The following is a 25,853-nucleotide window of genomic DNA, read 5'->3' as shown; positions in this document are numbered from 1 at the left end:
TGTCCTCTTATCCTTGCAACTTTTGCCCTGTGCAATGTGGCGCTTTTCTGAAGACATTTGAACCTGTTTTTGTCACTGTGATTTTAATTAATACCTGATGTTTTGTTTTGACCTTTTTTTTTTTTTTTTTTTTAACTTCAGGTCTTAAAGTTGAGGTGACCCACTGTGGACAGATGAAACGAAAATATCGAGTTTGTAATGTGACTAGACGACCAGCCAGTCATCAAACGTATGTTAACCACATCTAAAATGATACTGTTATATTTTTGGTAACAGAAGAAGCTGCTATGATTTGAGAAAATGGTATTCCATATTGCAAATTTCAAAATCACTGAGATCATCACTTTTAACCAGAGCTTTAAAAAATGTTTTAAATATTTTTGATGGAGACATTTAAAAAACATATTTCTTGTCTTGATTCATTTCCCCTCTTAAACAAAGGGTGCCAAACACAGATCAACTTTTATATAATAATGCAGAGTCATCATTATAAGCATCATTTATTATACTGTTATATTCTCAACGCATGTCTCAAAGGATCTGTTAAGTCCTGTAAGTCATATAAGGCTGTCATGAGAAGATACTGCTTTGTGTTTTGTTTGGATTTTTCTCTTTTTGTAGCCACTCCTTCCAGCTGCCAGTATGTATGGCATGCCTCTAGCAGCTACTCATTTCCATTTTCCAGTCTTTTTTCCAATCACCCAACTTCTAATCCACTGTGAATTATGCAAAATGAGAAAATATACATGAAATGCTTTTATTTACCATAGATGTAAGTTTTGTTCTTATAATCAAGATCTTTAAACTGATGTCTGACATAAATAAATATTGGCTCCTCCGAGTAAAGAACATGAACTTACGTATATAAACTTTACATTGTTTTGGTTAGAGAGAAGCCTTTGGTTTGTTTGTTTATATTCTAGTCTGACTTTGTTTTAGTTCCACGTTTCTTGATTTTTAAACTTTAGTGTATGTCAAAATCATCGGGAAGTCTTTGTTCTAGATAGTAGAAGTTTTGGGGTGAACTCTGGATAAATGGGGTATATTAATTCAGTATGATTTGAATAAATTCATCAGTATGAACCCATAGGCACCTGATGTGAATTTCTTAAGAGTTATAAGGTGATAGTCCATGTATTCTTCATATTATACTATTGACTTCATTCTCTAGGAGGAAAAACATTACCGAAGCCTTATGAAATCACTATTGAAAAGTGTAGCTTTTGTTTCAAGAACTTTATCTTTTTCGTTAATTACTTTACATAGCCCTGTAAAAATAATTATACTTATAGATTTAGATAATCTTTGCATGAAAATTGAAAGCACGTAGTTTTAAATATCACTTAGATAATCCTTGCTACATTGTTATTTTGTGGGGCTATAACAGTTAAAGCCAGTTAAAGTTAGTAGTAGTAGTACAGTAGTACCAAGTATTTAAGTATTACTGTACCAAGTATTAAAGTTATTACTGTACCAAGTATTTAAGATAATTTGCCCCCTGAAAGAGCCAAAGAAAGAGAATCTCTTAAATCATGTTCTCTAGTTTATGGCAAATATCCTGGCACAATCTGAGTTTCATGTGTTTGGTCTCATTGCCTCTAAATCCACATATATTTTTCCTGGTTTGGGGATCTGGAAATGTGGCCCCAATAACTGTTACACTCATTTTATAAAAAGTTCTCTTAAGCAAATAAAACTCCTATGTGGATGATCCCAAGTCCTTATTTGATTTTAAATAATTTGTAGGAGAGGCGCCTGGGTGGCTCAGTGGGTTAAAGCCTCTGCCTTCGGCTCAGGTCATGATCTCAGGGTCCTGGGATTGAGCCCTGCATTGGGCTCTCTGCTGGACAGGGAGCCTGCTTCCTTCTCTCTCTCTGCCTGCCTCTCTGCAACTTGTGATCTCTGTCTGTCAAATAAATAAATAAAATCTTTAAAAAAAACAATTTTGTAGGAAGCCAGCTAGAGATTATATATGTATCTGTAGGTGTTAACTGACCTCTACTGAGTTTGTATTTTCCAGTTCTGCAGCTTCTTCTTGTTTTAACTTCTTTTTAAGCTTTAATTTAATATTTTTCTCATCCTAGCTTCAACAGACATGGAAAATTCCAAGAATCACTTTTCTCATTAAATACTAAATGTCTTAAGTGAAACTGGTCAAATAAAGATTGACCTTTGTTTTTTAAGTGACTGATCAAGGTAGAAAATGTTAGGCTTTTGTTTGTTTGTTTGTTTAAGAAAAAAAGAACTTAAAGACATTTCTAAAGAGATATTCTCTCCCATAGTTTTCCTTTACAGCTAGAAAATGGGCAAGCTATGGAATGTACAGTAGCTCAGTACTTTAAGCAGAAGTATAGTCTGCAGCTGAAATACCCCCATCTTCCCTGTCTCCAAGTGGGACAAGAACAAAAACATACATATTTGCCACTTGAGGTAAGCTAAACTGAATTTTCTTTTCCCGAATCTGCCAATCTCTTGAATGAGTTAAAAAAATGAGTTAAAAAAAAAAAAAATCACGTTCTGGGGTGCCTGGGTGGCTCAGTGGGTTAAAGCCTCTGCCTTTGGCTCAGGTCATGATCTCAGGGTCCTGGGATCGAGCCCCACATAGGGCTCTCTGCTCATGGGGAACCTGCTTCCTCCTCTCTCTGCCTGCCTCTCTGCCTACTTGTGATCTCTGTCTGTCAAATAAATAAATAAAATCTTAAAAAAAAAAAAAGAAAAAATCATGTTCTAAACTAGTAGTAGAATTTAGTATAAATTTTTAAAATATTTTGAGCAGGGGCACCTGGGTGGCTCAGCCCATTGAGTGTCTGACTCTTGGTTTCAGATCGGGTCATGAACTTGGGTTTGAGGAATCCAGCCCTGCACTGGCCTCCTGGCTCAGCAGGGAGTCTCCTTCTCTCCCTCCTCCTCTGCCCCTCCCCCACTTTGCATGTTCTTGCTCGCTCTCTCTCAAATGAATAAATGAATCTTTTAAAAAATGAATAAAATATTTTAGGCAGATAGCTTCACTAGGTAATAACATTTTCATGTTTTGGGGAATCGAAGAGGTAAGATACAGTTTAGCAAAGGCTTACTTTACAGAAACCCATTACACAAACGAATTTCTCTTTGCCTCTCTGTAGGTTTGTAATATCGTGGCAGGACAGCGATGTATAAAGAAGCTCACAGACAATCAGACTTCTACAATGATCAAAGCTACAGCAAGATCGGCTCCTGACAGACAGGAAGAAATCAGTAGACTGGTCAGTAAGGCGTAGTCTTCACGATATGCTAGCTTTCAGATGAGAAAACAAGACAATAGAAAACTCCTGGTGGGACACAGTTACTCTTTGGTTTTTATATACGCAGGCTTTCCTGTTCTTTAGGTGAAGAGTAACAGCATGGTGGGTGGACCGGATCCATACCTTAAAGAATTTGGTATTGTTGTCCACAATGAAATGACAGAGCTCACAGGCAGGGTACTTCCAGCACCAATGCTGCAATACGGAGGCCGGGTAAGCTTTTTATTTCATTCAGCAAGCTCCTTCCAACAACCAGTCAACAAGAGAATAATCCAGGGTTTCTCCGCTACACCACACCGAATTTACCCATAGTTTTGCTCCTTACTGCTTTTTGTCTTTTGGCTAATTCCAAATACAGTTTTGTTTATCCCCTCATCAACATTAACATGGCCTTAGATTGTAATGTCTTTTCTCTTTTCTTTTGTTTCTTTTCTTTTCTTTTCTTTTTTTTTTTTTTAAAGAATAAAACGGTAGCCACACCCAACCAGGGTGTCTGGGACATGCGAGGAAAGCAGTTTTATGCTGGCATTGAAATTAAAGTTTGGGCAGTTGCTTGTTTTGCGCCTCAGAAACAATGTAGGGAAGATTTACTAAAGTGAGTATCTTCATATTTTCAGCTTAGTAATATCCCTCCCAGATATGAAAATACCATCTTGACGTGAATGTGCTGTGCACACTGGCACTAAATCCCTAACTCCTGTAGAGATGCCATCTGGCTGCAGGAAAAAGACCTTGTATTATAGTAAATGGCAAACTTGGGAGTGACATTAAGAATCTGACTCAGCTTCCTTACGTTTAGAGCAGAAAGTCTGTGACTAACAAGGCCTAAGCAGCGATAGTTGGCAAACTGTTCTTAGTGGAGCTTCCTTCGGTATTAATTGTATCTTTTCAGCTGAAATAAAAACTCGTCCGTTTTTAATCATTATAATTTACTAGTGAGCTTGTTTTCCGCAGGGTCACACTGACTGAGATCATTGGTTCATGTCTTACAGATGCAGCTATCTATAGAAAGGAAGTTAGTGAGAAGGGTGGAAAAATCAGGGCAGGAAAAGGGAACTGGATGGAAGAAAGGAGTCTTACAAAATACTGGCAAATGCACAAAAGAAATTATTCTGAAAGCTTTAGATTAAAGTCACTTCTCATAGCCAGAATTTAAAGCTTCACAATGAATTTTGTTTTTTTTAAAGTGATGATTTATTTTGATATTGTTATTGAGTCAAATATGGTACAAGTTTGAATGTAATCCTAAATATACCGATTTTGTGTTTCCATGTTCTCAGTTGAACACAAGCTTACCCAACCATTCTTGTGCCAGGCTTAACCAAAATACATATTACCTGAAATTTTGACTTCGGTTTTCTTTGGTTCAGAATTACTGACTTGAATGTTAAAAAAAAAAAAAAAATATATATATATATATATATATATATATATATATATCTTTGAACAGACATGCTCTTCCTAGTTCCTGGGGCCCAGTTGAGGCAGAATTATTTAAAAATTCAAAATGATGATCTGATAGCTTAATAATACAGATTCTTGTGCATTATAATTGCCATGATACAATTGCCAGCCCATCTTTGGCAACCACTTAAAGGTTTTTTTCTTTGTTTATTTGTTTATTTTTAATTTTGGCTAAGAATGTACAGAACTGAAAGAAGTATCTTAGTGGAAAATAAATTCTGGGAATGTACTCTGAAATGAAAGCACTGTGCCACTGGTTCTATTTTAACAGGAGTTTCACTGACCAGCTCCGTAAAATCTCTAAGGATGCGGGAATGCCCATCCAGGGTCAGCCATGTTTCTGCAAGTACGCACAAGGTGCAGACAGTGTGGAGCCCATGTTCAAACACCTGAAAATGACCTATGTGGGCCTACAGCTAATTGTGGTTATCTTGCCCGGGAAGACACCAGTGTATGGTATGGACCCCTTTAATTTTGAATGAGGGATGGTTTGAATGAGTAGGTCAGGATAAGCTGGGTTAAGCTGTCATCACAAATAACCCCAGACTCTCAGTGGCTCAGAGCATCAAAGGTTGATTTTTTTGCTTCTGCTATGTGTCCATTGAGGTGGACTGTGGCCTCTGTTCTATGCCATCATATCATTTTCACTCCAGGACCCAGGCTGGCAGAGTAGTTGGTATTTGGAAAGTTGCTGGCCCCATGACAGAGAAGAAAGAGAGCTCTGGAAGGTTCTTAACATTTGCAGCTTCTTTTTTTTTTTTTTTTTAACATTTATTTTATCTTATTTTTTTAAAGATTTTATTTATTTATTTGACAGAGAGAGATCACAAGTAGGCAGAGAGGCAGGCAACGAGAGAGAGAGAGAGAGAGAGAGAGAGAGAAGCAGCTTCCCTGCTGAGGAGAGTGCATGATGCGGGGCTTGATCCCAGGACCCTGATATTATGACCTGAGCTGAAGGCAGAGGCTTAATCCACTGAGCCACCCAGGCACCCAACACTTGCAGCTTCTTGACCACAACCAGCCACATGGCTTTTCCCAGCCTTCCTGTGGGAATTGAGAATGGGGGCCAGGAAATGCAGCGGGAATGAGCATGGGGCATACAGTGAGATTCATAGTCCTCACAGCAGGAAGAACCAGAATGTTTGGTGACAAGTACTTAGGAATATCTGAGTGGGGAAGATTGGGGGATCCTGCCACTTCCAGAAGAGAAGTTGTTCAGTTTGTGTCTCTTATAACAAGAGTGATACAAAGTTCTTTCGGCTATCATCTAAATAAAGGATTTAGGAACTGCAGTCCAGCTGTTTGAACTTTATAAAATGTCTTCAACACCCTCTGTAGTTGTTTCTTTTGTTACTGTCTGTTTATCTCTGGTGTTTAGAGGAAAAGGAGGGGGAGGGTGGAAGAAAAATATTTAAAAGTCAAAGAGCTGGCCTGTATACTGAGAGGGAGGAGCTGGGAGATGGAGTCCTTTGCCAGACCCGTCTGGTGGAAAAAGTAACCTTAAGGGACTGAGTCAGGGGTGGCAAGCAGCATCCAGGAGTAAAGGAACTGGGCTAACTTCAATGCCTGCAGGAGGGAAGAAAAGGAAAAATTGCCCTGGGGGTTTAGCAGATGAAATGACCACATCTAGCACAGTGTGCTGTGTGAATGTTTGTGTGCGGATTTTTGCCTCTACTCTTAGTAATTAGGAGAATATTTAAACATTTTTAAATTAATTAATGAATTTATCCTTGTAGCGGAGGTGAAACGTGTTGGAGATACCCTCCTGGGCATGGCCACACAGTGTGTCCAGGTAAAAAATGTAGTGAAGACCTCACCCCAGACCCTTTCCAACCTTTGCCTGAAGATAAATGCAAAGCTCGGGGGAATTAACAACGTGCTTGTACCTCATCAAAGGTAAGATTCTGAACTCTGTTTTTTCTACTTTTTTTTTCCCTATGTTTTTATTAAGATCAAATGTAATGTAATTTACACAAGCACACATATCTTAAACATGCATCTCAATTACTTTTTCTTAGATATGTATACACTCATGTAACCACTACTCAGGTGAAGATCTAGCACAATACCTGTCAGGCTTCCTTGTGACCTCTCCCAATAGGTAACCCCCAAAGGTAACCACTATCACCATAGATTAGTTTTGCCTCTTTTTGAACCTCATATAAATGGTACCATACAATATATAATATATAATGTCTATATTTTGTTTATCCATATGTGTCTGGAATTCATTCATGTTACTGTATTAACTAGTAATTTACTCATTTTCATTATTGTATATTATTTCATAATATGAATATACCACAGAATTTTATTTTATTTATTTTATGGTTTTTTAAAAATATTTATTTATTTGACAGAGAGAGATGCAGCAAGAGAGGGAACACAAGCAGAGGGAGTGGGAGAGGGAGAAGCAGGCTTCCACCGAGCAAGGATCCTGATGTGGGGCTTGATCCCAGGACCCTGGGATCATGACCTGAGTCAAAAGCAGATGCTTAATGACTGAGCCACCCAGGCACCCCTACCACACAAACTGAACAGCTTCTCTTCTGGAAGTGGCAGGCTCCTCCAATCTATTCTACCATTGATGGATATTATTGTACATTCATTATACAATTTTTCTACCTTTTTAGTGGATGTAAATTCTCTTTTTCCTGGATATATATCCAAGAGTAGAATTACTAAGTTATAGAAAGTACACGGATTTAGCATTGATAGCTACTGTCAAATAGTTTTCCAGAGTGGTTGTACCAGTTTGCATTTCCATTGAGATTTCTAGTTGTACCATATTCTCACCAACACTTGGTAGTATCAGTCCTTTTAACGTTAGCCATTTTGTTTGGGGTAATAGTATCTCATGGTTTTAATTTGCATTCCCCTGATGATTAATCATGTTAAACATAATTTCATATGTTTATTGGCTATTTAGATATCCTCTTTTATGATGGGTTTGTTCAGTTCTTTGCCTGTTTCTTGGATTGGATTATCCATCTTTTTTTTTTTTTTTTAAAGATTTTATTTATCTACCTGACAGAGAGAGATCACAAGTAGGCAGAGAGGCAGGCAGAGAGAGAGGGAAGCAGGCTTCCGCTGAGCAGAGACCCCGATGCGGGGCTCAATCCCAGGACCCTGAGATCATGACCTGAGCCGAAGGCAAAGGCTTAACCCACTGAACCACCCAGGCGCCCCCAGCCACCCCTCCATCTTTTCATTAATTTGTATTTTCCCTAACTATTGAGATAATACCTGACTTGCTAACTCTAAAATGTTTTCCTGCGAAATTCTGTATGTCAAAGTGATTTGAAAAGTTCAGTTTAGGGCTGTGGTATTAGTGATTGCTGTACTTGACAAGAATATGAAATTGAGTGCCTTGCTCTTTTTGTACAATCATATTCCAATTCTTAATTTTCCCTTGAATAAAATTTATAGGTAACAAAATCCTAATCATACCTCTACATCAGTGATGGATGAGGTATATACGCCATATGGGAAGTTAGTCTAAAATCTGAAATCATTTAATTTTACCCCAAATATTTGAGACAACATAACATAGCCATTTAGAGCGCACACCTCAGTGTCTGACAACCTAGGTTTGGATTCCAGCTTTTCTGTTTCCTAGTTTTGTAAGCTTGGGTAAGCTCCTTAATCTCTTCTGTCTCATATTTTAATTATGGAAAATTGAGATAATAATTGTACCTCCCTCACGTGATTATTGTGAGGACTAAAGGAGTTAATACAGGTAAAGCATTTAGCACAGTGGCTGGTACATGTAAGCTGTTACTATGTTGTGCATATGTATGTTATAGAGGTATGTTTGCTGTTGTACTTCTCTGCACCATCATATTGCATAATGAAACATACAAAGAAATCTAAGACAGCTGCTGCCCTCATGGAGATATCTATTCTATTACAGGAGATTTTCAGATTTGTGATGTCTCCTGCATTATACTTTAAGAATCAGTATTCAGTTCCAAATCCCACCTTTAAGAATTTGCCAGAGAAGCATGCATGATATTTCCCCTTGATTCCTTAGAAAAATCAGTGCCAAATAAATGAGTTCATTCTTTCAACAAGTGTTTATTGAGTGCCAACTATGAGTGAGGCAGTGTTCCAGGTACTAGGGATACTGCAGGGAATAAGACAAAACAAAACAAAATTCCTGCCCTTGTAGAGCTTACACTCGTGTGTGTGTGTGTGTGTGTGTGTGTGTGTGTGTGTGTAAAATAAATACAACTTAAATTAAGTGAGGTGCCTGGCTGGCTCAGTCAGTAGAGTGTGTGACTCTTGATCTTGGGGTTGTGAGTTTGAGCCCCACATTGGGTGTAGAGATTACTTAAAAATAGAATCTTTAAAAAAAAATAAAATCTTTAAAAAATAATTAAGTAAAATATGTGGTATAAGTGATGAATACTAGATAAAAATAGAATAGGAAAGTAGATAGACTCGATTCTCTTCTCTAAGCCTCACATCTTAAAGCGCATTGGGGGTTTTGTCCCAGTTCCATGTAAATTCTGCAATTCTATATCTGTTGTAAGAATCCTGGGATCCAAAGAGAGTTCGTTCTGGGAAAGTCTTCCCTTCGCACATAGAGATTTTATTAAATTTGTCTCAGGTCCTCTTTTAGTCTTCCCTTCCTGCTATTATAGAAGAACCATGTTGATTTCTTTTTTAATATTTTATTTCTTTCAGAGAGAGAGAAAGAGAGCGGGGGGAGGATCAGAGGGAGAGGGAGAGAGAATCTCCAGCAGGCTCATCACTGAGCGCAGAGCCCAACACAGGGCTCGATCCCAGGACCCTGAGCTGAAACCAAGAGTCAGACGCTTAACTGACTGAGCCACCCAGGTGTCCCAACCATGCTGACGTCTTGAATCAATTCAGATTCATTGCCAAAGAGGCACAGACACTCAGTGGGCCTTTGAGTTCTCACCCAATATGTTCAAGTCTTTATTCTGTCTTGTAAAACTATATCTGATTCTATCTGGTGAGCTTGAAAGTACAGATTTTCATCTGTATGTCTGAGTGTCAATGTCTCCTTCAATCTGAGCAGGCCCTCAGTGTTCCAGCAGCCTGTCATCTTCCTGGGAGCGGATGTCACACATCCCCCAGCGGGGGATGGGAAGAAGCCTTCCATTGCTGCTGTCGTTGGCAGTATGGATGGCCACCCCAGCCGGTACTGTGCCACCGTTCGGGTGCAGACCTCCCGCCAGGAGATCTCCCAGGAGCTCCTCTACAGTCAGGAGGTAATTCAGGACCTCACTAACATGGTTCGAGAGCTGCTGATCCAATTCTACAAATCTACACGCTTCAAACCCACTCGGATCATCTACTACCGTGGAGGGGTATCAGAGGGACAAATGAAACAGGTACTCTGATTACCCATGGTTGCCTTTGGGGGTTCTAGGTGTCTGATAGAGCTTCCTCCCATCTAACACTCCAAGTAAACCAGATCTGAGAGCTGCAAGGTGAGTTCTCAATTAAACGTCATTCTGTTTCTAACTCTTAGGTCGCCTGGCCAGAGCTAATAGCAATTCGAAAGGCATGTATTAGCTTGGAAGAAGATTACCGGCCAGGAATAACCTACATTGTGGTGCAGAAGAGACATCACACACGACTTTTCTGTGCAGATAAAACAGAAAGGGTAAGAAACTATGGTAGAAGCCTCATTATCTGATGCAAGTGAATATATTTTCAAATGGGCGTACATACAATTTTTCCCCTAAAAACAAGTGTAATAATAATTTATAAATATACTATCTCCAGTTGAACCTTGATGGTCACTTCTGAATGATACAGGTTTTGAGAGTGAATATTTCTCTTGTGTGACAGAAGTGCTGGCTTCTGGAGTTTTGTTTTTTTTTTTTTTTTTTTTTTTTAAGGTTTATTTATTTATTTGGCAGACAGAGATCACAGGTAGGCAGAGAGGCAGGCAGAGAGAGAGAGAGAGAGGAGGAAGCAGGCTCCCCGCAGAGCAGAGAGCCTGATGTGGGGCTTGATCCCAGGACCCTGGGATCATGACCCAAGCAGAAGGCAGAGGCTTTAACCCACTGAGCCACCCAGGCGCCCTGGCTTCTGGAGTTTTTAAGGGGGAGTCAAAAACATGCCAAGAGGGGCGCCTGGGTGGCTCAGTGGATTAAGCGCTGCCTTCAGCTCAGGTCATGATCTCAGGGTCCTGGGATCGAGCCCCGCGTCGGGCTCTCTGCTCCGCAGGGAGCCTGCTTCCTCCTCTCTCTCTGCCTGCCTCTCTGCCTACTTGTGATCTCTCTCTCTCTGTCAAATAAATAAAATCTTAAAAAAAAAAAACAAAACATGCCAAGATATACTGTGGTGATACAGGCAAACCCTGAAAGGATGGCTTATGTATTTGGACTTTATTATCATTTGCTACTTCTTACTACCTGTGCCTAAGGCATGGTTCTAGGGTATAAAGAAGAAATTCTCTTCTAAATGATTTTGTATCAGTGCCTATATCAGTGCAGGAGATTCTTGGGGTACACATTTTAATGGTTATAATGTCATACTTACTAACCATGGGCAAGTTAACTTCTCTAAGCCATAATGTTCTCATCTGTAAAATGTAGTAAGAACAATTCCCATCTCACAGGATTAAATTAATAAATGAATATTAATTTGGGGTATAATTCCCAGCATTTGCTAAGAGCCATTTTGCATAATTGGTTTATAATCTGTTATTCATGAATGAACTAGCTAAGTTATAGGTACACAATATTGAGTGACTTTGCTTCTGTGATATCTTCTGTGACGTTGTTTCATCTTTTCCAGGCCTTCCCTGATCCACCCACAGAGAGACCAGTTCTTTCTGTCACTTACTCTTGTAATCTTGTGGGTCACTCCCATTATTTTCTAGTATGCCCTTAGGTTTTGTCTCTAATCCAAGGCTTTTTGTTTCCAAAAGCACTGAAAAACTAAGGTTTCTCTCCTTGGGCTCCAGTTCCACCAGTCAGCTCAGATTCCAACTATTGTCTTTGGAATTACCCAAACCCTGACTCAGTAGTACTTTGTAAGGCCTCCACTGACACAAGTTCTCCAAACTCTTGCCTGAGCTCTGGTCACAGAATACCCTGCCATCCCCTCCTGAACTGCATTATCACATCTCCATCCTTCCACCAAATTGCTGTCTGTGTGTAGCTCTAGGAGCTCGATTATCTTGCTAAAACCCAGGCTGTCTCATCATTTTGTCCTTTACCATCCCATGTCACTCCTAACCTTCCAGAGATTGATAATCCCAGTCCTTGGTCTACCCTGCTCCCTTGACACTTACCAACATCTCCACTTCTCTTATCATGCCTCTAGCCAATCTCTAACTCTGGATCCGTCCACTTACCCATTTCCTTTGCTTTGACTCTTGGGCCAGTGGAGACTGCTGAGGAAGAAAGTCATTTGTTTAATGATGAATGGCATCGCAGATTCATGATAGCAAATCTCAGCCAGCCTTTGACGCCGCCATTTCTCCCATTTATCCAGTTCCCCGTAGCATGTATTCCAAACCTTCACTCCTCAACTCACCAGCCCTAATCTGTGATGCCTTTATTAGCAACGCTTTACCTTGCCAGCAATAGAACAACCCTCTATTTCCCCAGAAAACAGCATCTTGAAGGCATGAGTTTTCTCAGCTTCCTGTTTTCTACTTTTTTTTTTTTTTTAAAGATTTATTTATCCGTTTTAACGTGAGAGAGTGCGAGCTCAGGGAAGGGCAGAGGGAGAGGGAGAGAGAGGCAGGCTCCCTTGCTGAGCATGGGGCTTAACACACAGGGCTTGATCTCAGAACCTTCAGATCATAACCCTGAAATCATGACCTGAGCTGAAAATGGGAGTTGGACGCTTAACCAACTGAGCCATCTGGGCACCCCTCTCTCCTCTACTTTCAAATGTACTGAAATGTGTTTTCTCCGCTCCTTCCTCTCACATCTCAGAGGCTAATCTCTCCACCTAGGCTTTTGTTCCCAAAGGACACTTCATTAATTACCCTTGGTTTTCAAAACTCCAGTTCCTTCACCTCACCCTCTAAAGTTCCTCAACTCCTCCTAGATCCCCCCTGTAAGGTTCCTTTTACTGTTTCTCCCTCAGTCTACCTGCCACCTTATCTTTGTTTTCTTTCATGACCCAGCTTTTAGAAGAAAAATGACTTGACTTTCCACCTGTACCTTCTCACATCAGACATCCATTCTCTGTAGCATGACTTCAGTTTCAGTGATTCTACTGAAGCTTTTTACTCAGTGGCTTGCTCATTTTGAATCTAGTGCTACCTCGTCAGGTTCTTCCGCTGACTTCTTTGCCTGAGCAATATGACTTTCCAGATTCACTACCCTCTTCTATAATTAGACTTTCTTTGACTTCTCTTCCTTCTCTGGCCATTATATACTGATGTTTCCAGGCATTTCATACATTTCTCTCCCTCTTCTTCTCTGAATTTCAGCTCTCTTTAGTCTCATCCACTTTTCTGTGTTCACTGATCTGCTTATAGATTCCTAAATTTGTATTCCCAGCTGCAAACATTTCTGTGCATTTCCTGATCTGCACCTCCAACTGTCTACCAGACATATTTACCCAGATGCTCTATAGGCATTGTATCAGCAAGATCAGCTAGGCCATGCTATGGAAACAAAAAACCCCTCCAAAAGTCTTAGGGGCTTAACAGAGATGCATTTCTTGCCCATATTACGCACTCATTGTGGCTCTGCTGCAGCTGTGACCCTGATGTCCTCCTTTTAGAACCTAGGCTGACAGAGAAAAATCTATCTGGAACATCACCAGTTTTGAAGCAGAGGGAAAGAAAGATCTGCACAATTCATATGTTGGCTTTTTTTTTTTTTTGGAAGATTTTATTTATTTATTTGAGAGAGAGGGAGGAAGAATGAGAGAGAGAGAGAGAGAGAGCATGAGAGGAGAGAGGTCAGCTGGAGAAGCAGACTCCTCGCCAAGCAGGGAGCCTGATGTGGGACTCAATCCTGGGTCTCCAGGATCATGACCTGAGCCAGAGGCAGTCACTCAACCAACTGAGTCACCCAGGAGCCCCCATATGTTGGCTCTTAAAGCTTCTGCCCAAAAGTTATACATGTCAGGCCACACTCTATCAGCCAAAGCAAGTTACATGGCCATTCCTGAGTTAATTGGGTGGGGATGTATAATCCTCCCCCAGGGAGGGGCATGGGAATATTTGGCACTAGTGATACAATCTACCACAGGCATGTCAAGCAAAACACGTCTGAACCTCCTACTTTCTGTTTTATCCTCATCCAAAGCCTATTTCTCCCCAATTTTCCTTTTCTCCTGTGACCTGGCATCATTGTACATTAAGTCAGCCAAGTTAGAAACTTCAGCGTTGTCTTTAAATTCTAACCCTCTTCCAGTCCCCCCATATTCAGTTGTTCAAATAGTCTTCTTTGTTCTGCCCTAAAATCTTTTGTCTCAGTTCTTCCTCTGTGTGTCACCTCTGTCCTGCGCAGAACCTCCTATACTGCAGGAGACTCCTACTGGTCTCCCCATCGGCATTCCTCCTTCACAGATGCACCCTCCATCTGCTGTCAGGGCTAGGTTTAAAAAAATACAGATCTCAGGGCACCTGCCTGGCTCAGTTGGTGGGGCATGTGACTCTTGATCTTGGGTTTGTGAGTTCAAGCTCCACATTAGGCTTAGAGCTTACTAAAAAAAAAAAAAAAAAAAAAAAAAAATGCAGGGGCACCTGGGTGGCTCAATGGGTTAAAGCCTCTGCCTTCGACTCAGGTCATGGTTCCAGGATCCTGTGATCAAGAGCCTGTGTCGGGTTCCATGCTCAGCAGGGAGCCTGCTTCCCTTCCTCCCTCTCTGCCTGCCTCTCTGCCTACTTGTGATCTCTGCCCGTAAAATAAATAAAATCTTTTAAAAAAAATGCATATCTTACCTTGCCATTCCATTATTCAGAAACCTTCACATATCCCCCATTGTCTACCAAATACTTACTTTTGGTGTTCAGTGTTTTCCTAAGGTAGCCAGAACATTTTAGTTTCATCCTTCCACCAAACCTTCATGCACTTTCCATTTTCCATATATTTGTGGATTTGAATCCCCGAGATGACCAGATCAGTCCCCACTCTCCCCCCCCCACTATTCTTAATTAAGGTATAATATAGGCAATAGTAAAATCCACCCTTTTTAGTGTACTGTTCTACATGTTGTGACAGATGGATTTACTTGTGTAAGCACCATGTCTATGAAGACATGAACAATCCATCATGCACACACATTCTGCCAAGCCCTCTGCAGTCAACCTTTTCCCTCATCTACAGCCCCTAGCAACCACTGACAGGCATTCTGTCCTATGGTTGTGTTTTTTTCCAGAATGACATATAAGTGGGATACCATAACCTTTGGTCTGGCTTCTTTTACTTTGCATAATGCATTTGAGGTTCATCCAGGTTCATCCAAGTTTATTGTGTATATCACCAGTTTATTCATTTTTATTGCTTAGTATTCATCATATGGCTGAACCACAATTAGTTCATCTATTCCTGACTTTAGGGGATATTTGGAGTGTTTCCGGTTTTCATCGCATCCCATCCCCCCATTCAACTCCTGCTTATCCTATAAAGGATGGCTCAACTATTTCCTCCCATCAGCTTTTTCCAGCACCTTCCATAATGCTCTGATCACACTATATTGCAGTTCATTTTAGATGGTGTGCATGAAGGGCAGGAGTGTGCAAGTTCATTAGTTCTCTCTGTGCCTCTGTCTCCCGTCAGCATCTGCAAAGCCTTCCACGTGAGTGCTCCAGCAGTTGAAATGGACGTGCTGGATCTCTTTTTCCCCAGGACATCACCTCCTTCCATTCTGATCTGTAGATTCTAGGAGATTTGCTTTAAAAAGGATTCCATGCTGGGGCAGCCGGCTGGCTCAGCCCATGAAGCATGTGACTCTTGATCTCCGGGTTTTGAGTTCGAGCCCCACGCTGGGTGCAGAGATTGCTTAAATATAAGTCGGGGCACCTGGAGGGCTCAGTTGGTGAAGGGTCCAACTCTTGATCTCAGCTCAGGTTTTTTTTTTATCCCAGGGTTGTAAGTTCAAGCCCGAGTTGGGCTCTACACTGGATATGGAGCCTACTTTTAAATTAATTAATTAGGGGCACCTGGGTGGCTCAGTGGGTTAAAGCCTCTGCCTTCAGCTCAGGTCATGATCTCAGGGTCCTGGGATCGAGCGCCACATCTCTGCTCAGCAGGGAGCCTGCTTCCTCCTCTCTCTCTCTGCCTGCCTCTCTGCCTACTTGTGATCTCTGTCTGTCAAATGAATAAATAAAATCTTTAAAAAATTAAATTAAATTAATAATTAAAATCTTTTTAAAAAAGGATTCTGTGGTTAAATAAGTTTGGAAAATACTATTTACTCCATCTCCCTCTTAAAGATGATACATCACTGGGGCGCCTGGGTGGCTCAGTGGATTAAGCCGCTGCCTTCGGCTCAGGTCATGATCTCAGGGTCCTGGGATCGAGCCCCGCATCGGGCTCTCTGCTCCGCGGGGAGCCTGCTTCCTCCTCTCTCTCTGCCTGCCTCTCTGCCTACTTGTGATCTCTCTCTCTGTCAAATAAGTAAATAAAATCTTTAAAAAAAAAAAAGATGATACATCACTGAATAAAGGTTCTGAGAAATCATACAATAGAAAAACCTTTTTACCTTGGGTTCAACCCAGTATTTCTCAAATCTTTGTGAACCATGAAATATCTAAACACATCCTGCGGAACTAATATTCCTGAAGAACACACTTTGGGAAACGATGCCAGAACTATTATAACTCAGTTACATTTCCTTGTGTCCAGCACTGTCCCCAAGCGCACATTTGAATTTGATGGAATGAGACTTTTCTCTATTCATAGATGTTCCCGTACGCATTGGTATACAATTAAACTATAGGTAATGGTAGTAAGAATGAAGCCAAATAAACTCCCATGAAATTCATGCCTCTATACAAAATACAGTTCTTCATATGGAACCCTGCTATATAGCACAAGAGGGTGAAAACTAACCAAATAGCAAGATTTAATTCCTTTCCTTCTAAGTGCATTTCTGAAATTCCCTTCCCTGCTTCCCTAGAAGATTGATTTTAGAATTTTGACTGTAAGTGAGACTTACAATTTCGAATTTTAAAAGTGTCAGGGATCGTCACCTAGTTTTATAGCTGGTCAGATTAAGACCCAAAGATATTATGCTTTGTTAAGGTATATAGTCACAAGACTAGGCTTAAAACTGAAACCCCGGTTTTCCTAATTCCCATTTCAGTGCACTCTTCCTGATAATGCATGTGCTGGTGACTTCTTTTATTGATTCTGTAAAAGCATTAGTTTTGCTGAGCCTCGTGTACCTGCTCAAAGATTTCTTCATCTTAACTTATACTGAAAGTTGTGCATATCTTTTTACTAAGTAAGGGACAAACTTTATTTTTTTCCTCAGGAAGCTTATCCATTGTAAATACCTTTTTTTTTTTCCTCTCTGAGAACAATGCCAATATATCATCTATAAATAGATGACAACAATGCCACCCAAAGTCGCAGGTAAAATAGTTCTTTGTCTGGATTTCCCTAGGGAAACCATGGAGTATATTTGTTTGAGAAAATACTTAAGGATAAAGTGGTTGGGCTAAGGAACATTGCAGAAAATTCAACATGTTGAATTAAACTGATTTTCAAAATGTCACTTAAGAACAGTTTGCTGGGGCGCCTGGGTGGCTCAGTGGGTTAAAGCCTCTGCCTTCAGCTCAGGTCATGATCCCAGCTCCTGGGATCAAGCCCCGCATCATCGCATCATCGGGCTCTCTGCTCGGCAGGGAGCCTGCTTCCCTTCCTCTCTCTCTGCCTGCCTCTCTGCCTGCTTGTGATCTCTGTCTGTTGAATGAATAAATAAAATCTTTAAAAAAAAAAAAAAAGAACAGTTTGCTAACTTGTTACCAATGAACACATAAGAGGAAAATATGGCCTGGGCTCAGTTTGGCATTTTGATGACTCATTATACTCCTCCCTCCCCTGTTTTTGGTAGGTGGGGAAAAGTGGCAACGTACCAGCAGGCACTACAGTGGACAGCACCATCACACATCCATCCGAGTTCGACTTTTACCTCTGTAGTCATGCAGGAATTCAGGTAATTTGGAAACTGTTTCAAACCTTTGACTTGATAGGGAGATGTTTGCAAATGCAACAACTGGCTTGACTAGACTTGTTATTCAACACTGTGCATCACTTTGTTAATTTAGTGCTTGTGTTCCAGAACTGTTATCTTTTGGTCTGGGTGTCTGCTTGTAGGTGTGCTAGGCAGGAATACTTTTGAATTTAAGGAGTGGATTTCAGTTCTTCTCTCAGATAGCCAACCCGTGTCAGAAATGTGTTAATCATTAAAGTCTCTCTCCAGGGAACCAGCCGTCCTTCACATTACCAGGTCTTGTGGGATGACAACTGCTTCACCGCAGATGAGCTCCAGCTACTAACTTACCAGCTCTGTCACACCTATGTGCGGTGCACACGCTCAGTCTCCATTCCAGCCCCTGCATATTATGCCCGGCTTGTAGCTTTCAGGGCACGGTATCATCTGGTGGATAAAGATCATGACAGGCAAGTTTCTCAGGCACAGTGGAATCTCTTTTTGTCTGAATTAACATGTTTTAAAAAATGAGCTACTACAGGAAACTTTTAGGAAGAGCTAAAGTTCCTTTTAGGGCTTAAATTTCAAGAAGTGAATAAAATTGAATGTGCCTTTGAGAGCTTATAATGTGACTTTTGGTCCAAGAAGTGCTCGGGCTTGCCTATACTTGCATGGTGTGTCTATCATCTGCCCAAGGAAGAGTCTAATTTGGAGTTGCCTGTGATTTTCCCATAGAGCGAAATGCATTCGGTTCTGTTCAGGTCCTGAGCAGTCTCAGAAGTGGCCCACACAGTGCCCTGGCTCTAGTCAGAGCAATCACAGACCCGTGGATTCCACTTCATGAGAGGAAAAGTCCTGCACCGTTCACTTTGTTTTCAGTACAGTTCGGAAGAATGCACCAGAGTGAATCTGGGGCATGTATGTGGCAGAGGAGAGGTGCCAGGACCATTTTCACTCCCAAATAGGGATCTCAGAAGCATCAGACATTTTGACCTGTTACTGAGCACTGTTAAATAGCCGAACAAGCTCTCTGCATTAATTTCCTTTTCCAAATGACCATCTGTGAAGAGTAGCAGTTTCTGGGCTCTTCCCCAAGTCTGAATTCAGCTGCTAAATAGTAGACATTCCATTGCAAGTCTATTTCTGTAAGGGTTGAAAATACGCTATGAAGGAAAATGCCCAGCTGTGGCTTTATACCTTTCGTTCTGTAATGTACATTCATTCAACACATTTATTAGGTATTGACTGTGTGCCCGGGACTGTGCTAGTTACTAAAAATACTAAGATGAGGAAGACATGTTTCCTGGGATTTTCTTTTTCAGTATGGCAGACAATAGAGGCGAACAGAGCACTGACAATTAGCCCAAGGCAGTATAGGTGAAAGTGCAGTGGGACTTCAGAAGAAAGGTTGTTAGAGATTTCACTGCTGGATGGGTGGGATTTGGCTCTAGAAAGAAGAGAAAAGGATTTTCCAGGCAGAGGGGAACAATGGATATAAAGAGAAAGCAAGGGATATGTTTAGACAATAGCAAGTTTTCTTTGGCTGGAGTGTATGAAAGGGGAACAGCAGGTGTGAAGCTGGAAAAGTATGTTAGAGCAGGTTTTCTTTGTTAAATGTGAAAGGCTACTTTGGGGATAAAATAGCCCTTAACCATTAATTGGACATGAGTGGGAGAAGAGGATGAAGTTAAAGATGACTAAGATTGGTGAGCTTAGATGGTAAGGGCAATAATAATTTAACTAGTAAAATAATTAAATAGCTAAAGTAATAATTTAAGTCAGGAGCGGTTTGGTGATTTACAGTTTACCTAGCCCTTTATATCCTATGGAACCCTTAAGAGGTATGTTCAGAAGTTGTTACTATTATCGTAAAAGACCAAAGTTTGAAGGAGTTGTTACTTCTTCAAAGTCATGTAGCTAGTGAGGAGAAGAGAAGAGATTCCTGGCACAGTAACATTTGCACAGCAACGTAGTATGCTCCAGCATTATACTAGGCTCAGGAATTCATTCAGCAAATGGTTATTGAGACTATATTACGTGTGGGCACCAGGGGTTCAGTGGTGAGTAAGATAGTCACTGCATTCTTTGGGTTTACATTTCCTGGAGGGAATGTATAACTATCCAATTAATAATTTAATTTCAACAATGAATCTTAGAACACTGAAAAAATAAAATAAAAATTTTAAAATATTTAATTTCAATCGTGTTTAGTACCATGAAAGAAAAGTAGAGGTTTCTGTGAAAGTATGTTTCAGGTGCCACTGACCTGAACTTTGGAAGTGAAAGATTCTTTTGGGGGAAATGACATTTTGACTGAAGCCTAAAGGACAAGAAAGCATTAGCCAGACATAGTAGGCAGTGGGAGTCCTAACATAAGCACTGTTAAGGATTTGGGTCTTTGGAGACATTGTTCTATTTAATTATTGTAACAGCCCATTCAGTAAATTGTATGTATTTTTCAGTTGAATGAACTCGTTAGAGAGACACAACAAATTATTTAAGGAGCCACAGCTGGAGCCTAAGGTCTTCTTGAATCCAGTAGTATTTGTGCTATTTGAAACATGTGAAATTTGAAGTGGTCTTTTGTTACACCTGGTTTTTTGCATTATTCTCTTTACAGCGCGGAAGGCAGTCATGTGTCAGGACAGAGCAATGGCCGGGATCCTCAGGCCTTGGCCAAGGCAGTGCAGATCCACCATGATACCCAGCACACGATGTATTTTGCCTGAGAGTCTCAGAAAAAGAACTCAACCAATTTGGCACCCCATGCAGCCTCAAAATGTTTCAAATGCCTACCGCCTCTAGAGAGAGCCAAGTTGACTTCAGGTGGTCTTCTACGAGCAGCTTGGAATAGTTGCACTGAATCTCTACTTCGCAGCACTGTCTGATGCATCAACAAAATTGAGCCATTTTTTAAAAGTAATAGATACTCATAGATTGTCTTTTCTGATGCACTGGACTGAATTTTTACCTCATCTTGCAAAGGCTGATCAGCCTGAACTTCCTTAAGGACTTCACAAGAAAGGTTTCTATGGAATATTTTGCTCATTGTGGTGTTCACCGCATCCCTCTAGTCTTAGAAGATCACTCCTTGTTTTCTGTACTCATTGAGTGAGGTGTCTGCATAAGTGGGAGAGAAAAACCAAACAATCTACTTCAGTTCAGCGTTAACTTTTTAATTGTTTGGGTCCATAAACTTTTTAATGGAGATTTCTGACTTCGCCACTGTAAATGCCTTTAACGAGCATTAATTTTTGAAAGTTTTACAGAGTTTTATTAGTTTTCCTACTTTATCTTCTTGATCTCTACAGACTTGTGCTGGTGCAAGTACAGGCTGCCAGGCAATTGCACTATATTTGGCTGCAAATTCAGACCAGCAGCTCTCTGATTTGGTTAGCTTTTGTGAATGTGTAGCACAAACAGATGCAATCCATGTCACAGTGACAGATGACACTGCCATGGTAAAAGTACTCATGTTTCCCCCCTTGGAAAAAAAAATTAGCTTTTAGTATTTTTCAAAGTTTTCAAAAGTGCCCATTTTATGCTGCTGTGTGGTTTGTTAGATCTAAATGGTTTTTAAACTTTTCTCATAGAAAATTAACTTTGGCAATAAGCATTTTTTAAGGTCCCTTCTCTTCCTCCCCCAACTGTGTAGTTTTCTAGATGAGATTTCGGTATGATTTTATCAGCTATTTCTTATAGATCATAATGTGGCAATTTCTGAAACTGGTCAGAAAAGACATATATTTCCATGACTTTTTAAAGAATTATTTTTATCTGTTTTATAGTCACCATTGGTGTCCTGTCACTTTGTTTTAAAATAAGCTAGAACCAGGATGCTTCCTTATCGGATAGGCTTTGCCAATCCTTAAGGTACATTGAGTGATGCTGCGACCTGCACAGATGTACCAGCATTTAAAACTTCTTTTCCCGGGAATCAAGGTTACTCACATAGTCATGTGCACTGCAAATTTTTTTGTTTCTCTTTCAACCTGAAATGTACTTGGTGGGGTTTCCTTCCTTTCACTAAACTAAAACTGCATAGAAAAGGTTGATCTTTCTTAATAGATTCTAAATCCCGCTCACAAGGAGACGGGTTCCTTTCTTGTCCAAACAAGGGGAGCTGATCTAAAGCAAGCATCAGTGAAAGTGTAGGGAAAAAAACACATTTTGTATTTAGTGTAGATAACACTTTGTGAATGGACAACAGTTACATAGAGTCTTGGTAGTTCCAGCCAGTGTTTCCCAGTCCAGATTTTACTGACTTGTGATTCTCTACTCTGGAACCTCAGAAGTGAGAGCTGGGGAAGGGGGTAAAAGCCCCAGAGCCACAGTCCCTATGGCTGAGGAAGGTGCTGGGGAAAGAGACAGACACAATGTGGGAAAACAGTTTTGCCCCCTCTGCCTGGACACTGCTGGTGGGGAAACACTGGATCTGATGGTGAAGGGTGTTTGCTTGAACTCATTAGCCGGTCCAAATCTCTTAAACTAGCCTTCTCAAAATCCCAGCAATACAAAGCACTGTTTTTTCTTCAGTCTTTTAAAGAAGCTTGTAAATACATTGAAGTTTACATTTCCATGTGCTGTTGGTCAGCGGCGCCACCCGTCTTTGCTGAGACTGGTCTCTAAGAGTTTTATAATGTATATTGTGTCCTGTAGCTCATTAAGATGACTGCAGACATCCTTATTCTCTGCATATAGTGGGATGAAAGCAAGCTCTGTAATTCAGGCACAACACAGGCAGGAGTGAAGAGATGGCAGATGTTAATTTCTTACGATTTTCCTTTTCTGCAAATACCTCACTTGGATACTACAGATCAGGACATGTTGGCAAGGGGCTGGCTGCTACTTTTACTCACGCTTGTTCAGGGAGAGCTCAGAAAATACCCTTCAGCATGGCCACCCTGGACCCGAGAGGAAGAAAAACAGAAGCTTCTTTAGGAGAAGGAGGACTGACTGGCGTCCAGGTTGTGAAGAACTCTTGGTGGCTGGCTGGCTGGCCAGCGGGCACCACACCTGCCCTTGAGTGCCTCGGGTTTGCGTGTTAACGCACAGAAGTGTCACTTCTCATCATCTCCTGGCACGTATGGAGCAGGGAGCGAGGTGGAGTGCCAGGAAGCCCTGATTCGCTTGCTGGCAGTTGGGCTATATGCTTGACCTTGAACTATACAGTTTGTACAACCTCAGTCAGTCCTATACACTGGGGCAAATCAGCATGGTGGTGGAGGAAAAGCCGGGAGGCCTATTTTTATAGGAAACAGTACCTTTGCGGGGGGGGGGGGGGGGATGCACTCATTTTGGATGAAAGGAAAGACATAAGGAAGAACTAGGATTATTTGGGAGAAAAAAAAACCTGCTAAGGGGGGGTGAATCTTGAAGCGGTAATCACTACAGAATCAGAGTTGCAGCAATACTGTTGCAAGCAAGTCTGAATGCATAATTTCAATTTGGCTTGACAATTTGAATAGGATAGCCCCTTGGGACTGACTGAATCGTTATGCATGTGTCAATCAATGGGAGGTGTGCATTCTCTAGAAGTAGATTTAGGCTGTTTGTTTTTTTTTAATGCAGCCTGTTTAGGCACTGTCATGTGGTGTGAAAGACTGAAATGTAGCAATGCTAAAGAGTAACAATTAGGGGATAAGGAGCAGGGACCTCAGGAGAGTGGTGAAGATCCAAATGTTGAACCAATAACATTTTCTTATTGTCGTTAGCTGTTGAAGCCTAAGTGGTTTCTAGAGTGAACTAGCTGGCTTAGTGCAGCCATAGTCTGGGCAGGTAGAACATATTCATTCTTACTGTAAATTCTATTTGCTGCTTCCAAAGGTGATGATTTACAGGTTCTATATGGTCTATATTTTAGGATCTGGTGCCCAACCTATGTCAGAGCTTCCCTACCTGGCTTAGCTCTGTATCCTTCCAGTGGGAAAAGGCTACCCACTGTTTAAGAAGGCTCACCCTCTCCTCCCTGCCCTTGTGACCCTTTGTGGATGTGCTATAAGATTTTCTTGCGCAATAGCAAGGTGGTAGCTCTGCTTTCATTTTAAGGAAGTGGAGGCTGAGGGCATTGTATCAATACTGCTTCAACTCCAAGGATTTTTCCTTATAAAATTAAAGGGAAGATCTTATATGATCAATTAACCATTTTCTTATCCCTTGCTATTGACATTCATGCTCTTTCTGTGTCTAGTGGCTGAAATGTTTGCATTTGTTCATGCATTTGACTAATGGTGTAATTTTGGTTTCTATATTGTTAGACCTGTAATGTTTTAAAAATGTATTTTATTAACTTTGGACTGGATGTATGTCTCTAGCAATACGAGGTACTTTCTAAACTATTAAGGGAGGGGTGGTATCCCCATGTTGAGATAAGATGATGGTTGTCTAAATTTTGCAATTTTTTTTTTTTTTGGCCTGCAGGGATATTTTGTGTTCATGTGTCCAAAAGAGAATAAATTGGCATTCTTGTGCCAAAAGTTGTTTTTCTTGTCTGTTGTCTAATACATATGGAGTATACTGTAATGGTAACACGCATGGTTGCTTTTAAAAAGTTTCCTCTCTTTAAGAAATTTCAGAAAGAACAGAGAAGAAACTTTGTGTTTTTAAATCCTGGGTCTCCTTATCTTTAGAAATTGATATTTGGGAATTTTAGAAGAGTGTCTCAGCAAAATTTCACAAAGGAAAACTTTTATAAGATTCATCAGGGTTCTGGGTATAGCTCGTAATGGGAAGATCTATTTAAGTGAAGTTTTGAGAAAAATCTGCAGTCTCCAGAGGGCAGTATGGCCCACATCCTTTAAGACTGACTTCTCCAGGTTACCTGGGTGGCTCAGTGGGTTAAAGCCTCTGCCTTTGGCTCAGGTCATGATCCTAGGATCCTGGGATCGAGCCCCGCATCGGGCTCTCTGCTCAGCAGGGAGCCTGCTTCCTTCTCTCTCTCTGCCTGCCTCTCTGCCTACTTGTGATCTCTGTCTGTCAAATAAATAAATAAAATCTTTTTTTAAAAAATTAAGTTATAAAAAAAAAAAAAAGACTGACTTCTCCAGAGGAGCTCCCTAACTTCACCCAACCTGGTGCTATCCAGTCACAAGTCTTAAATTCTCACCACATTAGGATGAGTCACGGCAGAAATAATGCAGAGATTTGCATGGTACGACACTTATGCTCAGGGAATTTATGGTTTACCAGAGAGCACGTTCTGCGTATAACTAACTTTACTACAGGTAGTTGGTTTTTCCATCCCTACAACATCCCCCTCTCTGTATCTATCCACTGCCAAACATTTATCACAAACCCAATACATACCAAGCTCTGTCTAGATGCTGGGAACCTGGAAGAGTAAAATCCTTTTTTTTTTTTTAAGATTTTATTTATTTATTAGAGTGAGAGCACAAGCAGGGGGAGCAGCAGGCAGAGGGAGCAGGCTCCCTACTGAGCTGAGAGCCCACTCGATCTAGGAACCCTGGGATCATGACCTGAGCTGTAGGCAGATGCTGAACCGACTGAGCCACCCAGTGTCCCAGAAGAGTAAAATCTTAATCCTTCAAAGAGTTCATTTGAATAGGGCTTAAGACGGGGAGGCAATGAGATAAGCATTACCTGAGTGCCAAGTATAATCGTCAATTTATATTGATGTCTTTAATCCCAGCAACAGTCCTTTGAGGTTGATAATAGTATCCCCTTTTTAAAGATGAGGAGCCCACTTCAAAGAGGTTAAACCACAGTTTCCTAGAATTGAACCCAGGCCTGTCTAATTATTACCCCCTGTGGTTGAGCACAAAATGATGGGAACTTAGAAAGGGAAACAACTTCTGCTTGGGGAGTCAAGAAAGACTTTTTACAGTGGTGGTGAATTTGGGGTTAGGTGAGCAGGAGTTTGCTGGGTTGACAAGAGAGGATAATGAGTTGCTAAACACACTATTCCCTTATAGATTGTAGTAGATACAATTTTGTCTATCCAAATGCCCTCCTTTATTTCTCCTTTGGGTGATT

The 25,853-nt window shown here is 40.8% G+C and overlaps 1 protein-coding gene across 3 annotated transcripts in view; it reads left to right on the top strand.

Moving 5' to 3' along the window:
- LOC123944911 (protein argonaute-4) overlaps positions 1-24,337 on the top strand; it is a 41,111-nt gene extending 16,774 nt beyond the window's left edge. For 2 of the 3 annotated variants that reach the window (XM_046010351.1, XM_046010366.1), the window contains 12 exons: positions 142-229; positions 2,283-2,430; positions 3,123-3,242; positions 3,366-3,494; positions 3,743-3,876; positions 5,017-5,201; positions 6,482-6,641; positions 9,793-10,108; positions 10,249-10,383; positions 17,763-17,864; positions 18,132-18,331; positions 20,482-24,337. In XM_046010351.1, coding sequence (XP_045866307.1) covers positions 142-229; positions 2,283-2,430; positions 3,123-3,242; positions 3,366-3,494; positions 3,743-3,876; positions 5,017-5,201; positions 6,482-6,641; positions 9,793-10,108; positions 10,249-10,383; positions 17,763-17,864; positions 18,132-18,331; positions 20,482-20,590 — 1,826 coding nt within the window. In that variant the 3' untranslated portion in view covers positions 20,591-24,337. The remainder of the gene's footprint in view (positions 1-141; positions 230-2,282; positions 2,431-3,122; positions 3,243-3,365; positions 3,495-3,742; positions 3,877-5,016; positions 5,202-6,481; positions 6,642-9,792; positions 10,109-10,248; positions 10,384-17,762; positions 17,865-18,131; positions 18,332-20,481) is intronic. The other variant, XM_046010358.1, reaches the window with a different exon arrangement.
- The last annotated feature ends 1,516 nt before the right edge of the window (positions 24,338-25,853 follow it).

This window comes from Meles meles, chromosome 1, assembly GCF_922984935.1.
Source record: "Meles meles chromosome 1, mMelMel3.1 paternal haplotype, whole genome shotgun sequence".
Lineage (NCBI taxonomy): Eukaryota > Metazoa > Chordata > Mammalia > Carnivora > Mustelidae > Meles > Meles meles.
The sequence above is the reverse complement of the archived record's forward strand: the minus strand, read 5'-3'. Positions and strand labels throughout refer to the sequence as shown.